This window comes from Planococcus citri, chromosome 2, assembly GCF_950023065.1.
Source record: "Planococcus citri chromosome 2, ihPlaCitr1.1, whole genome shotgun sequence".
Lineage (NCBI taxonomy): Eukaryota > Metazoa > Arthropoda > Insecta > Hemiptera > Pseudococcidae > Planococcus > Planococcus citri.
Window position 1 is genome coordinate 29,741,462 of NC_088678.1, and position 15,640 is coordinate 29,757,101.

Consider the following 15,640-nt stretch of genomic DNA (forward strand, 5'->3'; position numbering starts at 1 on the left):
CCTTGTTTACCAAAAACAATGATTTACACCAGAATCCATTTTTAACCCCCTCTGTTGGTTTTTTCAATTTTTGACCACGGCCCACCAAAAATTTTTTTTTGAAAAAAATATATGTTTTGTAGGAGTCAAAAATACATTTAAAAATGCTATTCGCATTTTTGTGCCGAATCATGATCATTGCTAAAACGGGCAAACAAAACTAAAAAACGCCATTTTGAGAGGAAAATATGGGGGGAGGGGGTTGAAATTTTTTGTGGGGATGCCTCTTATGGATGTTTACAACATACCAAAAAATTAAAAAAATCGGTTCACATGGGGCTGAGAAAAAATTTTTTATTGTAATTTTAGAAAAGGGGGGGTTTCTCAAAAACGGGGGGTCCTGGGGGTCTGAAACTTTCGTGACGGAAGGTGCTCAAGGGTACCAACCTTCCACGCAAATATCAACCCTGAAGCTCTCGGGGGCAAATTCACCATACTTATCCACCTATAGCCTTTCCAGCAACTTTCTGGGAAATTTCCGCAAGTTTCCAAAACATAAATTTCTGGAAATTTATCATCCCTAATTTTATTGCTATTTTTCATAAAGTGTTTAATTTTATTCAGCTTGATACGTTTATTTTGGATTCGGTTAAATAGGTTAGTTTTCAAAAAAAATTGGTGGAATTTTCATACTCTGCTTACTGAAGAGACTATTTTTTCCAAAATTGACCAAAAAACGAATCCTTGAACGTAGAATAAAAATTGCTGAGCTGTTTTGGATGTGATGTCATAGCCAAAAAGAATGGAGTTGAAAACTTCTTCTGGAAGAGGAACGATGAACTTTCCATGAGAAAAATTAGTTCAGTGTTTGAGGATTGAGGATCATTCGAGGAACTACTCTCCACCATCGAGTGCCTTGAAATCAAACATTGGAATTCTGAATTTTTTAGGCTGGTTGAATAAACGAAGGCCAGCAATCGAATCGTGGGCACCGATCGACTGCTGGCATCCATTTTAACCCTCAATTATCCACGATATTACCTCGATGAAACCTCCATTTCTGTAAAAAATTCTTCACCTAGTTGGTAGGTCGATACATCGATAGAGTGGCAGACAAATATTAAAGTATGTCATACAATCCCTGAACATGATAAACGTCGACTGGATATGAACCAGATGGAGATTTTGAAAAATGGACTCCGCGCGATCATCTTTCTTATACAGTAGTAAGGCTACGTCCTTGTAACCTTTCCGATCCTCCCAGTTCTAGACAAGAGCTAAAATATGTGTACGATGCACCATTCCCTATATTAATTGTTGGTGTACTCGTATTCTTCCAAAAGCCATAAAAATAACATCACATGGCTTGTGTTCTGTTTTCGTTGAAATAATTTGCAGCATTGCAGCTTCATTTCATCAATCGTTAGAACAAAAGGTATCTCGAACAACCCCTAAGCCTGGCAACCCTCTTCGAACCCATTAAAACATCTTCGAAATGTTTATTAGCCGATGACGTAAAAAAAATACTGTAAACTATCGTCTAGACCTTTGACAGTCTTTTTTTTCACTCTTCCAACTCTCTCCCTTGCTTCTGTTTCTCGACTACTACGTCAACAAAAGAGCTATCTAATCGGTTACCACTATTGCCACAATAACAACCATTCGATGGTACATCTGCAACATAATATTATACAGCTTGTTTTTATTTTTTCAACGCTATGCCATCCACTCGATGCGACGACTTGGGATGAAAGTTTCAGGGATGAAGTATAAGCTACCTCGTTTCACCCGAAATCGTTTGTATCGAGGGTGGCTTTTTCGTCGACGAATAAATTTTATTATATTATTTCTTCTTGGACGAGTCGAGTCGAATCGAATCGAATCGAATCAGATTTTATCATTTTATTTTAAAAATTATATTTTCGTTTTGTCGCGTTGTTTGTGTCGATGGTGGTGATTGAAAATGCTGTAAAAACAATTACGCGAGGTATGGAAAAAAAGTGTTGAATGGCGACGAATCTGCAATAATTTATGGTGCACTATGAAAAAGAAAAATCGCTACAGCGTTTATATTATTGGTGATTTGAAAATTTTCTATATTACCTGTGCTGGAAAATGCCATATTTTCGTATTTTATACATTATGCAACATACAGCTATACGAGTACTAGCAACCAGCAGAATAGTCGAACAAATTTCATCGTCGTCATTACGTTTGTAACTTCGTTAAGCTTCATACATTTTAAAATAATTGTATTTATTCCAAGGACTCGTCGTCGTTAGCAATTAGAGTACCTAAAGTTTTCGAGCATAACGGAACGAATCGCCGTGTTAGCGAGTTTGATTTTTATTTTTCTCTCCTTTTCAAAATGCAACGTTTCCGCGAACACGACGACTATACCTAAGTTCGATTTGTTGTGGATTTGTCGTATCTACGACGAATGGTAAATGGGGAAGGTAGGGGCGGAGGGTGCTTTTCGGTGACTTTGTTTAGAGAATAGATTGGTGTTTTGTAATTTTGTCGAATAATAGTCAGCTAAAGTGCAGATTTGATTGATTTTATATTTTAAATTCGTTGGAAATTTTCTGATCTTGATGAGTAGAAATGGTCTTGATTATTACAGAAGCAGAATCGTATTAATGTGCGTGAGAAATTGCTGTCGATTTTGAAGTAATTAATCATCGTCTTTTTAATGCGATAGCCCGATAGGTGAAAGGCACATACTCATTTTTTTTGTTGTTGTTTGTAAATATCTACAAAATTGTTCAATGTTCTTAAAATAAGCGTGAGTTGAACTTGTTTATTATGAATTGTGGTAATCTTCTGATAATGGATACCTTCTGCTTCATTCTCGTTAATGTAATTGTACATACAATCTATTGTGAGATTTCTGCCCATTTAGATAACAAACCAAACTTCGTTTCAAAGGTTGCTGTGATGACCAGTGTTCTCTCGTTGGAGATGACTCATACTCGTAGTCTCAGGTGCTTTGTTTGAGAAAAAAAAAATGAATGAGATAAGAGTCTCAGACTCCGAAATGGATGGTTGCTCGAGCATTGAAGTCTATTTCAAAGACTGTCACGGATACTGTCTTAAGGAAAGGGGTAACCGAGGATGGCAGGCTTCGAATTGAAAATTGTCGGAAGCACAAAATGACCTATCAGTATATTGTTTTCATCAAAATATTGTGATGAAACCAGAAACATGGATAAGCTGAAAAAATGTTTCAATTTCTTGCAAATTTCTCAGTTTTGAAGATCGCTGAACTTTTTGATCGATATTTTTAATTACACTTCTCAGCTCATATTTGTGTTTGAATAAGGTAATCAAATCGCCATTTTTTTCAAATTTTATGAACATTGAATTTCATTGTGCAGTTGAACGGTACCTATCCTTCTCGAATAATTTGAACAAATTTGTCTAGGCTTTCCAATTTTCAAACGACAGTCTAACTTCCGTTTCTGGGTTCTTGTCTATGAAAATTGACAGTGCAGTTTCTCAATTTTTTTTTGTTGAGCTTTCTGGTACCAGCAGATTCTATAGGCTTGGAGTGGGTTTCAATCAGAGACGTCGTTCGTTCATTTCAATATAAATTGTGTTATTTCAATTAAAACTTTTTTCCGAGTTCTGTTTCCATTTTCCCTCGAACTTTGTTAATTTGATTGACTTTTCAAGAGTGTATATGACGAGGAAATGTAATCGAAATATTGACTCGTTATGACGAATTGCTAATATCTGGAAAAACGAAGGCAATAAATGCAAACTTATTTGCAACAATTCGCTTTGTACGTAACCATTATTAAAATAGGTTTCGTTGTTATTCGTTTTTTTTTTCATGCAACTCTTTAATGTAAACGACGAGAATTAGTTTAAAAGAGAAAATTGCCTTTACGCGTTTTTAACTCTCAATTTTTACTCTTTTGTTATTTTTTTCAGGCTTTTTCGATTATTTAAATGGCTTTCTGGCGCATATGGTTACACAGTGCACTGTGTCGACTGCTAGTTACTACACATTGCTCCCAAACAATGTCTTTGTAATGGCTAAAAGATACCTAGACTAGACCCACGTATTGTGGTATAATGTTGCCAGATGTGGCAGAATGCTGCATACATATAAAACTCAGTCGACAATGTACTCGTACTACCTAGCTACCTACTGTGCAGAAGAAAGACCTGATATTATACATATGATATATTATGGTGTGTGTATTACAGGAATTCCAATATGGTGCCTGATCGAATGGTATACCTCTACTTTGGGTCTCAGGTGGGCGCGCGAATAACTTATTGACCTAGGTTAGGGCGGTGTATTATATGGGGAGCAACCCTACCTGTCAATTTAGTCTGCTACTGGTGTCGTTGTTGTTGCTGCTTTATGTATAGTGCATGGTAGTATGGTCGGATGCGGTATTTTGCATTTGCACCGTGCAAGAAGAAAGATGAAGTAGGCGGAGGCGGTTTTGTCAAATGGTTGTGTGTGAGAGAATACGGTATGATTATGACAGGAGGAGGAGAAGAAGAGGCCGCCACGCCGTCGTAAGTGTCGAGAGCAAGACGTGAAATTAAAAAACAAAATCATATTGTTCGAGAGCGACTGCAGCGGGAACAATAAAGAGAAGGTTTGACTTCTGGAGGAAGGGAAATGAGTACGTTTGCTAGTAGTACTTTAAGTGTACGCTGGGGGACCGGGGCATCGAAATATATGCCTATAAAAATGCCTGGAACACGGGCTCTCGCTCGGCGTTTTTAACAAACGCTGCGAGAGCTGCAGCATTCGATATACGTAGTATACTATGTAGAAAGAGCACCGCGTACACATGTGCAACTAATCAAAAAAAGTTACAGAGGAAATAATCGTGAGATGGTCCTTTGTGCTTGGCAGGAAGTCGAATGTAAAAACACCCAAACCCATAACTTCACATTGTTTTTTCGTCTACCTCGTCTTGTATTATTGTTGAATGATGCTGAAGCGAAGGAGAGTACAAGGTTTGTTTTCTTTTGCTGTACCATTTGACTCTCGAACTGCTGCAGGAGTTGAGTAAGAGTTTGTTGTCTTGTTGGCGACTGTTTCCGCAAACGAAGGTTGATACCTTTGGAAGCTGTAGATGGTTTGTGGGGTTTGGACGAGGCGAAAGGTGGTGAATTTTTGCAACCTGTTTTAGCAGAGATATTGAATCAAAGGTCGAGCCAGTTGAGAAATCTTTTCTGGTGAGGAAATATCAGAAGTGTACATCGTGGATCGAGATGACAAACACGTTGCCTACGTGATATGTGATAGGGGTGACATTCTCAGGGTTCGTTTTTCCAAAATCTGAGTAAAGAATGACTGTTTTCACTGTTTGGAATTCCAATTCATGAATATTTGCATCTTCCTGGTACTCCCTTGCTCACTCCTTGGTGAAAAAGTTGATTCTCTTTTCACTTTCCTATTCAGCATTTTTGCTGGTATGAGGATATGATTATTCATAGATTTAAAATTAGAAAGTGACGATATAGGTATTGTCTGGTTTCGAAAATTTTTGATGATACGTAGTCGCTTCATTACAAAGGTTTGAATTCTTACAATGTAGCTATGCGGATTTTTTTGCTGGCGATTGCGTCATTAGAAATGTTTGTTAATCCAGGCCAAGATATTACATCGCGAGATATTGACGAACAAGGCTGATAGGATAATAGATAAGCGAGCTGAGGTTAGAATTATTAGATTAAAGAGAATTGATAATAATTAAAGAATCTCCTGAAAGTTGAGATTAAAAAGCATATTGTATTAAAGAATGTAGCATGCTTTATCGCGGTCTCGTTGATGTAGAAAAATTATTATTATTATTATTATTGATATTGTTGTACCTAAATGAATAAAAATTCGTGTGCCAGTTTCGCAAACAACAACAGGTTAGGAAGGTATGGATTTAGCAAACCTACATAGGTATTTTAGGCGGCTACAATGATACATATACATACATGATATTTATTAAGTACAACAATTTAATTATCAGAATCGAGTACCTACTATGTTATCGTTTCATCATCAGCAGCAGAACGTACCTAACTTTTTTTATTTGAAATGATAATGGTAATAAACGTTATAATTAGATTTTTGTTATTAAAGTTTAATTAGCTTTGGCGAATAAGAAATCGTATGTAAGTATGATAATGCGCGCTATGGAGATAACAGAAAGAAGAAAAAGTGATAGAAAGGGACTCATTGTTGAAAAGAGGGGAAAAATGCACGATAGTAACGTCTCTGTATCGTCTTGAGAAGTATTGCATGCGGTATTGGTATATTGGAAGCCCAAGGATGATTGGGTAGATGGATATTTTTTAGTGCAATTAGATATGAGAATGGAATGAATTTTTATCAAAATTGATGGATTTTTTTCTAATCAATGGTGTGTGCTCAAGGTTCGTGTGCAGTGCAGTATCTACTTATTAAATGACCTAAAAATGTGCAAGATCTGAAATTTTGATAATTACTCGCTGAAACAATCGAATTCGATAAGAACGTATACGAGAGTACTTAACGATCTTAAAATTGTACACCCTCTGGGACATGAGATGATGTACATATAATTGTATAAATCTTAGTAGATGATAATGAACTGGTCGTGAATATAGGTAAAGGCACCTACAGTAAAAAAGAAAGAAAAAAATATATCTTGCGAAAGGATGATGATGGTAAGTAGGATGTACTGTTCGAAAAATTAATTTCTTTCAAATTCAAGAGGGTGATTTTGAGAGCAAATGAAATTACCGTGCCACGTTATCTTTATCTGTTGTATTGAAATAAGTAATTTTTATCGATGGTTAATTACGAAATTATTAAATTCTCGTGCATTTTAATATCCTTATTGAAAGTAGATAATTGATTTTTGACGTTTATTAGGGTATTATTGGTTCATAAAAATTTGTTGAATAAATCTGTAACTTATATCGCGGCCGTGATTAAATCGATAGAGATTTAATAATCGTAATGGAATCAGAGATAGTGAGAAATTTCAAAGAAATACTTGAGAATGAATTTTGAAAACCTGTACCTGGGTAAAATGTGAAAATAGACTTGGTCTTTTTTTCTTTTTCGGATATTTGAAAATGAAAATAACATTATTATGTAACTGATTTTGATGTAGGAGCGTTTTGGGAAAAAATCCTCCCATTTTCAAAAAATCTATCAATTTTTCTTTAGGTAGGTTCAAAATTTGGCCCAAAATTGAGCATGAATTTCAAGACATATGCGATGTAGAAAGTTAACAACAATGAAGTTCACCCTCTCTCTCTTCGTTGTAGTATTTTTCTTATTAGAATTTATTCAGGTGCAGTTTCTTGTAAAGAAAGGTGAATTTTTGAACGTGATGAATCAACAATGATTCACCTCGGCTAGTTGTTTACCGAATCTCTAATGTGTCGTACGTTCTTTGATCATCTAATCTAAATTTGTATCTTGAACCTCTCAAAAATTGAAAAAATTTTTCAAATTCATATTTTCCTTGATATCAGTTGTTGATGTAAAGGATCCTATTTTTTCGTGGAAAAGTGCGTCACAACCCACGACCCATTCAATATTTTACGATATGGGAAAACCTATATGAGAATACCTACTCCTATTATCAAATTTTATTCGACCTATCCATTTTTCTCTGAATTTTATGTATGTTTCAAAGTCTTTATAGTGCAACAAATGTTGAAAATTTAAATTAGCTTCATTGAAAAAAAAATTACGTAATTTATTATGGATTGAATATGTTTGTACGTCTACTTGTGAAAATCATGAAAGGAATCCTGAAGTCTCGAATATGAATGGTTCTGATGTGTCCCTCTATTCAATTTGCGAATTTGATCAACTATACTCGTACGTGGATTTTTAACGGGATAATTCGATTTTAATAATTTTTAAATATTGAAAATGAATTAATTTTGACAGGAATTTCCTTCAGATTTGCCTTTTTAAATGTTTTTTCCCTTTAATTAGCCTAGAACTGCTCAGATATAAGCTAAGCTATGTTTGGCCCATTTTAAAAAATTGAAAATGAATTTATTAAATAATTTTTTGGTGCAAGAAATCAAATGAATTTTATTCAATTCAAGTACCTATACTTTTATTTCACTTTGGTATCGGATTATCAACGTTAAATTTTAAAATCAAACTTTTTCAAAAACCATATAAATTTAAAATTTTGTAAAAATCAATTAATCGAACACTTACATTTGAAAAAAAAAATCAGAAAACAAAATTTGAATGCAAATCTAGCCTTTTTCACAAAATTTTGAAAATTCGAGGTATCGATGTTGAAAAAAAATTGAATATGAGCAAACCAAAAACTCATAGGTGTTAATTAAAATTCAATAATAATTACTATTCCTTTAATGAAGAAATAATTTTAGTGAATTTATGAACGAAGATTTTGGCTGCTTTGTAGCCTATTAAAATTCTATTCAGATTCAGTAACAATAAATTTTGAAACCGATCAATCGGATATTTATTTCTATAGCAGATCATTCCATATAGCTATGTACCTACATAAATAAATTGTTCTCGTGTTTCAAGACGAAATCGTTTTTAAAACGAAATTCTGACACATCGCCTTTTAATGCGAAGTGTTAGAAATGCAAAGTTTTAAACTTGGAGACTTTCGATTGGCTAATCATTTTATCAGGGAGATAAATAATGAGTTTCAGAAAATAATTTTGAATTTTGATGAGAAATTCGTTTGTTTTGATGAAATTCTGGAAACAACAGTTTCATGATTTTGTATTTTTCGATATTATTATCATCAGTTGAAACAGCTACCTATTACCTACTTTTTTTAATGATTTAGCGTAATCAAGTATTTATTTTATTGATATCATAGATTGATCATTTTCAAACGATCAAATACTTATTTCCAAGGAAACAGAATTTTTCTCTATTTTCTTAAAAGTGATTTAGTGGTAACATCAAATAACTATAGGTAATTGAGGAATAAATCTCCATATTGGCAGGTTAGTTAGCTTCAATTATTATTATGGTTAAAATTGAATTTTAATCGCTTTCCCTTAGAAAAAAATTGATAATTTTTGTGTTTTTTTGTCATTTTTGAGGCAGATTTTTTTGATCAACCACGAAATTCGTTGATTTGCTCTCTTCGTTGAGAGAGTTAAAATCGAGAATTTGACTAAGAATACGAAATTGGAAATAATTGATTGAAATATTGTTACGTGATCAGCGACGGTGTTCTACTAATGAATAATCACCTTACCACATGATGGCATAAAAACCTAAAAATAATTATCGGCGTAATCGCGTATTTTTCTGCTCTTTTCTCAACTTGTAAATGAATTCACTCTTTTTATGTAACATTCTGTATAGAGAAAAACACAAATTATTCTCTCGAATCTCCACAACACGCGTTACACGATTCATTGATTACGGAATCGATTAAGAAGGTAATTTTTTTAATCACTTTTCTATCACGCTGGGGAAAATTCTACTAATTGTTATGACAAGAAAGGTATCTTCACGGTTGATTAACGTAGGGTAAATTGTTTCAATTTCAGTATTTTTTACGCTTATGTAAGACGTCGAAAATAGATATGAAACAATCGACGGTTATCGATAATAATATTGGCCAACTTACCCTTGCACGACTAACATATGAATTCGCCAACCAGACGAGTAACGAATACTTCGATATTGTGTGGGATCGGTGATTTTCTCATACGTTTTCAATAAAAGGCCTGCGAAAATGCTGCCGGATCAGATGTGGTGTCGTTCGTCTAGACCTTCTTAAAGAGCCGTCGCTTCGAGGTGGACGATTCGAGCCGTATCATTTTGATCGATTTGATGGTGTAATTGACGTTTGCCAGCTTGACGACGATTTTCTCAAATACTCAGATGACGAGGTGACGCTGCACGTGTTGGAACAACATGATCGATCGAATCACGTGAAAATCAACCGATTGATACACGAATATTCTCGCGTGCCGGGCTATGGTTAAGGTTCGAAGGGTGATGCGACGAGTTGGGGGTGAAATGATGGCGAAACTATAAATTATCACTGCGTATGCAAAAGTTGATGAAATCGACTAAGGTGAGGAAAAAAATTGCAAACTTACGCGCAAATTTACATACGTAACGAAAGGAAAACCGCGATCGATCGACGAATTGTGACGAAAAGTCTGAACTGACTGCGATCTGGCGAAAAAATTGGGACAATTTCGGCTCGAGCGTCGAACAACGATGATGATGGTGATGCTGTACGCGAGATAAGAAAATGCCCAAAGAAGACGTAAGGAGAGACGTATACGATACGCGTATAGCACGGTGATAGATAAACGCGACGTCAGCACGGCCGGAATAACGGAGTTACATTGAAGAAGAAGAATGCAAAAAAGGCTGAGAAAAGGCCTTTTACGCGCGACGTTTGTTATCAAGTGCCTAGGTGGGAGTTAAGCAGCGCGCACACGGAACAAACGCGGCCGCAGCGACCGAATTCTTTGTCTTGCACGAATCGTAAGCAGGCGGCGGCCGCCGCAGAAAAGGAGAAAAGACAAAAAAGACGCACCAGCATTAGGTGTACCTAAGGCATGCGCGTCTCGGTCTTTGTATATTGTGCTTGTTGTGTCAGTACCTACTCTCGGCGTATTACACAAATGGGTACGTTTCGGCTCCCGGCTCCCTCTGCATCTCCTCGACTTCGCGACCGTATAGTCGCGTTTTCGTTTGTTCTCGTCATTTTTCTTTTTCCTCGCACCACGCAGTTGCCACCCCCAAAAATACGAGCAACTCCCTTTTATTTTCGGGTTCGCTCTTTTGTTTTTCCTCGTTTCTCATTAGCGCGATCATCATTGTTTGTTTTCTTTTTGAGTCGAGTTTCTTCGTATGTAATACAGTTTTATCCTATTATGTACATTGTACCTGTGTGGAGCAGATATCTCGAGAGAGTCGAGTGCGGATAGTGTCTCGGTCTAGCCAGGTATCAGGTGTGCATCGATTATCACAGTATATTTCTTTAGCGTTATACGTGTGTATGACCTAGTCCCCTCTTCGCTTCGTTTCCCGAGATGAGAAGATTTGAGCGTCATATTTTGCCAAAGGACAGATGAGAAATTTGCTGGTGGATACCAAAGAAATGCTGGTGTGAGAATTGAATCAGCTTGAAGAGCTTGTACTTGCTCTATCCCCTCCACTTTTTCTAAGGAATCCTTCTATCTTTGCTTCAGATTTTCCCCATTCCAATCTCTTGAAAATTTACTTATATAGGTGATGATTGAGACTGAGAGTATAGCTGTAAGAACAACACCTCATTGGCTCATATATGTGTCCTTTTAAATGATACTCAATTGATCGAAATCTTACCATAGTTTTATATTGTTTGAGATGCACCAAAGCAAAAGAAATTGAGACCAATGGTTCAATTTTTTTCATGATGCAGATCGATTTAGAGTGATTTTGATTTGGTACGGTATGGACAAAAACTGTAAGGTAATTCTTAGAGGAAAGGTAGCAGTTTCATGTAAAAAATGTTTACCTGCAATTTTTCTTGTGTCAGATTCGAATTCCTTGAAAAATTTTCATAATAAATGTTTTTCAAAAAATGATAAAAGACCGAAAATGAGTTAGAAGAAACAGAAACTTTGAATGCATTTGCCTCAAACCAATGTTTTTTGCAGATACGCCCTTTTTCGCGAGGCTTTTCTCAATGGGTTGTTCAGGGTGTCTAACGGTCATGAGAGTCATGAATTTTGCTCGAAACACATTTGAAAATTTTTTTTAAAACCCCATAAAATTAAAAAAAATTGAAAATTCAGAAAACTGAAGTACCTAATTTTTGATCCTGTAGAAAATGGCAACCCTGTTCAATTTCCTCGAAGTTTCGAGTTATTCATTTTTTTGGTGGAGGAGGGGGGGTATTCTCATGCGATAAAAATGCGAAAAATAGGTTCTGAAAAAGTCATGATTTTTTTGAGGGGAGTTTTGTTAGACACCTTGTTGTTGAAAAACTTTGAATACCTTCGGTTTTTTGAGAGCATTACATTTAATGGCATGAGGTATGCAGTATACCCTACACATGAGTGGCGCATAAGTCAGTATTCTGATTTTCACGTTTAGTTTTTCGTAAATAAATCAAAAACTAAGCATCCTAGAAAAAAACTAATGACATTATGTCGATTGGAAATTTAATACTCTACAATTTTCCTCGACTTCATTTTTCCGTAGAGTGCTTATTTCCGCCTCCAGACCGATTTTTATGAAACGCAGTTTGCAAATTTTTCAAAAGTATTTCAAAAATTCACAAACTCATGATTTTCAATATTTTGAGTCTACCTACCTGGATTTCGCGTGTGTTAACTATATAATTTAATATCATTCGGCTTTTCCCTTGAGAAAAAAATCTAAATTTTGAAAAAAAATGTCTCCACTGAGATAAATTGTTTTGTGGTAATTTGGGCAGAGGCCAACTGACCTTTCAAAAGTTTCTCTTATGGCAAGTTTTGGTATTCAAAAAAATGAAATTCTTTGATTTTTTAGAATGAAATTATCATCTTTTTTCTTGAAAATAATTATGAGAAAGTTCAGACCTCAATAAGAGGTGAGAAATGTTTCAAATGTTTAGGTCAGTGCCTTACACCCCCACCCCCGGTAAGATCTCGAATTTTGAAAAAATTGCCAATGTTTTGAAAAAATGCTGATTTTTTTGGCTCAGGTGATCTACCCTGTTGTTAAATCCTAATTATGACATTACCATCCATCCTGAGAGGATATAATCACAAAATTGTCACGTTTTGAAGGAAAAAATAATACCTAATAATTTTGAGAATTCCTGAACTTGAAAAAATAACGAACTTGGAAGTTTTTCAAAAGGGTTAAACGTGATCTGATTAGATGAAAGTGCCGAGGACATCAAGAAACCATGTAGATTGCTGGTTAATTCTGAAATATTTCAAAAAATTTTGAGGTCTTGTTTAAAAGGTTACTTATTGGCCTGAAAATTTGAAATTTTTCCTGCGTCTTGTTGAGGTCATTTGATTTTCTTTGTCTTTGCCAAATTTCAAAATACGAGTAGAATTTAAAAAACGACCCACCACTAGACTCTATTAATCCTGCTTATATCATCTGCTTTTGTTCTAATATTTTTTCGGTTCGTAAATCAAACTTTGAATATTTTCTATTTATTCTCTGCTTCTTTCACAATTTTGAGTTTTTTTTTGCATTTTCATTACGAGGATTTTTAATTCATTGTTATTTAATTTTTTTCATTTTATCAATTCGCTGTTGTCTTTAAAAAATTTTACCCCTCTGAAAGTTTTGAAAAAATATGCTGCTCAAAGTGCTACTTTTTCATGTTATCCTGCCTTTTAGAACATCCTGTGTATGATTTCAGCGTTTCTAATGTTGTTCAAATTGAGACACCCATACTCGTATTTTGGATCCTAAAAGTACATATAATATTGTGTTGATATGATTGATAGGGAGAGAGAAAGGGTCTAAATTTAAAATGGTATATGATCACTGAAATAATTAACTATAATACCTACTACCTCGATTAAAAAATTTTCATCAGACCTATCAATCGCAGAAGTGATGTAATATGTTGTAGGTAAGCATCCTCCCTCTCTGGCCACCTTTCTTCTTTCGATCTAATAAAAACTGCAGTAAAAAAAATGGAAATATTTTACCAGTGAGCGAATAAGGTAATAGAAGCTTCTTATCTTGATATGAAGGAAATTTTCCATCTAACCTCATGCTGATTTCGTCGTGATTTATTGACTTATACCCTATATGTAGTAAAGGTAAAGTTCACTCAACTCGGTCCCTGTTGTGATTCTTTTGAAACCCTGAAATTTCGGTGTGGAAAAGTACAATTTTTTTCGATTTTTCAGCTTTGTAAACCGGAGGTTTTTTTTTCAAATAAACTTGTTTTTCTTTCAGGTTTGATTACTGTATGCTAATGTTCATCATGCCCTTTTCTTTTAATAAGGCCACATATTTATGTATGTACGTATTATTAAATTAGTTTGGAATTTCTTCAACGACTTCAACTTATACATTTTTCGAAATTTAAAGTTAGGCTGAAGTTGATCTTCCCGTCCGGGTTGTTCACAGAAAACATATGAATTCAGAGAGTGAAATCATGTGCAATTTATTAAAACGAAATTAGACTTGAAATTTTATTATTTCAATTCAACATCGACTGGAATGTCGCTTGTTTCCAATCTAATTACTAAATCGCCTACTGAAAATATATCCTGGTTTAATTCATGTGTATAGGAAGTGACAGTGCGATGGATCATCGAATGACGTCAGTGTATGGTTATACATTATGTATAGTTATATTCTTTCAAATTACAACAGATGTGTGAATTTAGATGGACATTCCGTTGGCTGTGCTGATTGCTGAATATGTCGAAAAGTACGCTAATAAATCGTAAATATCTTATCTATTCTCACAATTATTTTTTTTTTGTTTTCCGGTCTTGATTAGGGCATTGATTATACCATTGATGGTATACTTATATATTGTACTCGTACATTACGTACTATGAATATAATTAGACAATGCTACTCGTATACGTAGTCGTTAATATGTCACAAAAATTAGAAAAATGATTTTAAAGATAAATGTGTTGGAATTGCGTGATACGTAATGGTGTTTGTTTTATCTTAATTGCTTATAGAACCTAAATGTGGAGTTATCTCCAGTCCATTAAATGATTAAAATACAAAAGTTCTTGATAAGTTCTCAAAAAAAAAAAAATGAAAAAAACCCACGATTGTGCCATTTACAGAGAACAAAAATTTCCCCGTTTTTGTGACGTAGGTATAAGTATGAGAAAATTGAAAATCTGAAATCTGAAAAGCGTAAAAGTTGCACGCGCGAATTTATCTAATAATTGAAAATTTCTCGTCTCTAAAGATTTATTCCATTTGGGAAAAATTTTCGGCGACGTTTCTTTCACGGCGCTGAAAACAGACGAAATCGCTCAATTCGCTTTCGTTTCATTATTATGGTATACGTTTTTACGCGTTCGTTTTATTTCGTATTATTTTTTTTTTAATACAGTGGTGGGTTTTCTTCTCTCGCGACTTTGTTGAACGATTTAAAAATTTTGACAAATGTCTGTAAAAAATTATTTTTATTCCGAAGGTAAGTGACAGACGTTTTAATTTGGCGTAATTCCGAATGGTCGTAAGACCTTGCGAGAGAGGGAACAAGCTTGTTGCATTGTTATTGGAAAGAAGGCGTGGTTTAAGTATAAATGTTAGTCCCACCGTGAAAATCGCTTTTTGTGTAGTTTCCACAGGAATTCCGCCGTATCTCAGAATGCTATTGTTAAAGGGTACGGTTCACGGAGGCTGAAAATTACGCTATTGGTGTCTTCTCTGGGCGGCGAGATCGTATAATATCGTACTATGTTTTGTGCCAGGTTTTTTTTTTTGTTAGGATTTGAAAATCTTCTCTGTGTGAATCTGATTGCTGCAGTTGCAGTGAAAGTTCAGTATTGAGGTGCTGGGAAAGTCGAGTGAAGTTTGGAAGGATTAATTTCTAGAGTAATTTTTGTTTGAGTTCGTGATATTCTCGCGAATGATTGTTGGTTTTGGATGGAGGGGAGGAGAGGAGCGGAAGGGTGAATCGAGTTGAATGAAAAAATCTCAAGGCTTTGGCATTTGAAACCAATCAGTCAG

At 34.9% G+C, this 15,640-nt stretch overlaps 1 protein-coding gene across 4 annotated transcripts in view; it reads right to left on the reverse strand.

Annotated features, from left to right (window-relative positions):
• Positions 1 to 15,640, reverse strand: part of Sox102F (transcription factor Sox102F) — a 190,584-nt gene that overhangs the window by 63,202 nt on the left and 111,742 nt on the right. The window contains exon 1 of one of the 4 annotated variants that reach the window (XM_065349590.1): positions 9,591 to 10,468. The exons of 2 other annotated variants lie outside the window; for them this stretch is intronic. Coding sequence is in view for 1 of the 2 variants with exons in the window: in XM_065349587.1 (XP_065205659.1) it covers positions 9,591 to 9,607 (17 nt within the window). In the remaining variant the exon portion in view is untranslated. Of the gene's footprint in view, positions 1 to 9,590; positions 10,469 to 15,640 lie in introns of those variants that run through there. One more of the 4 variants, XM_065349587.1, reaches the window with a different exon arrangement.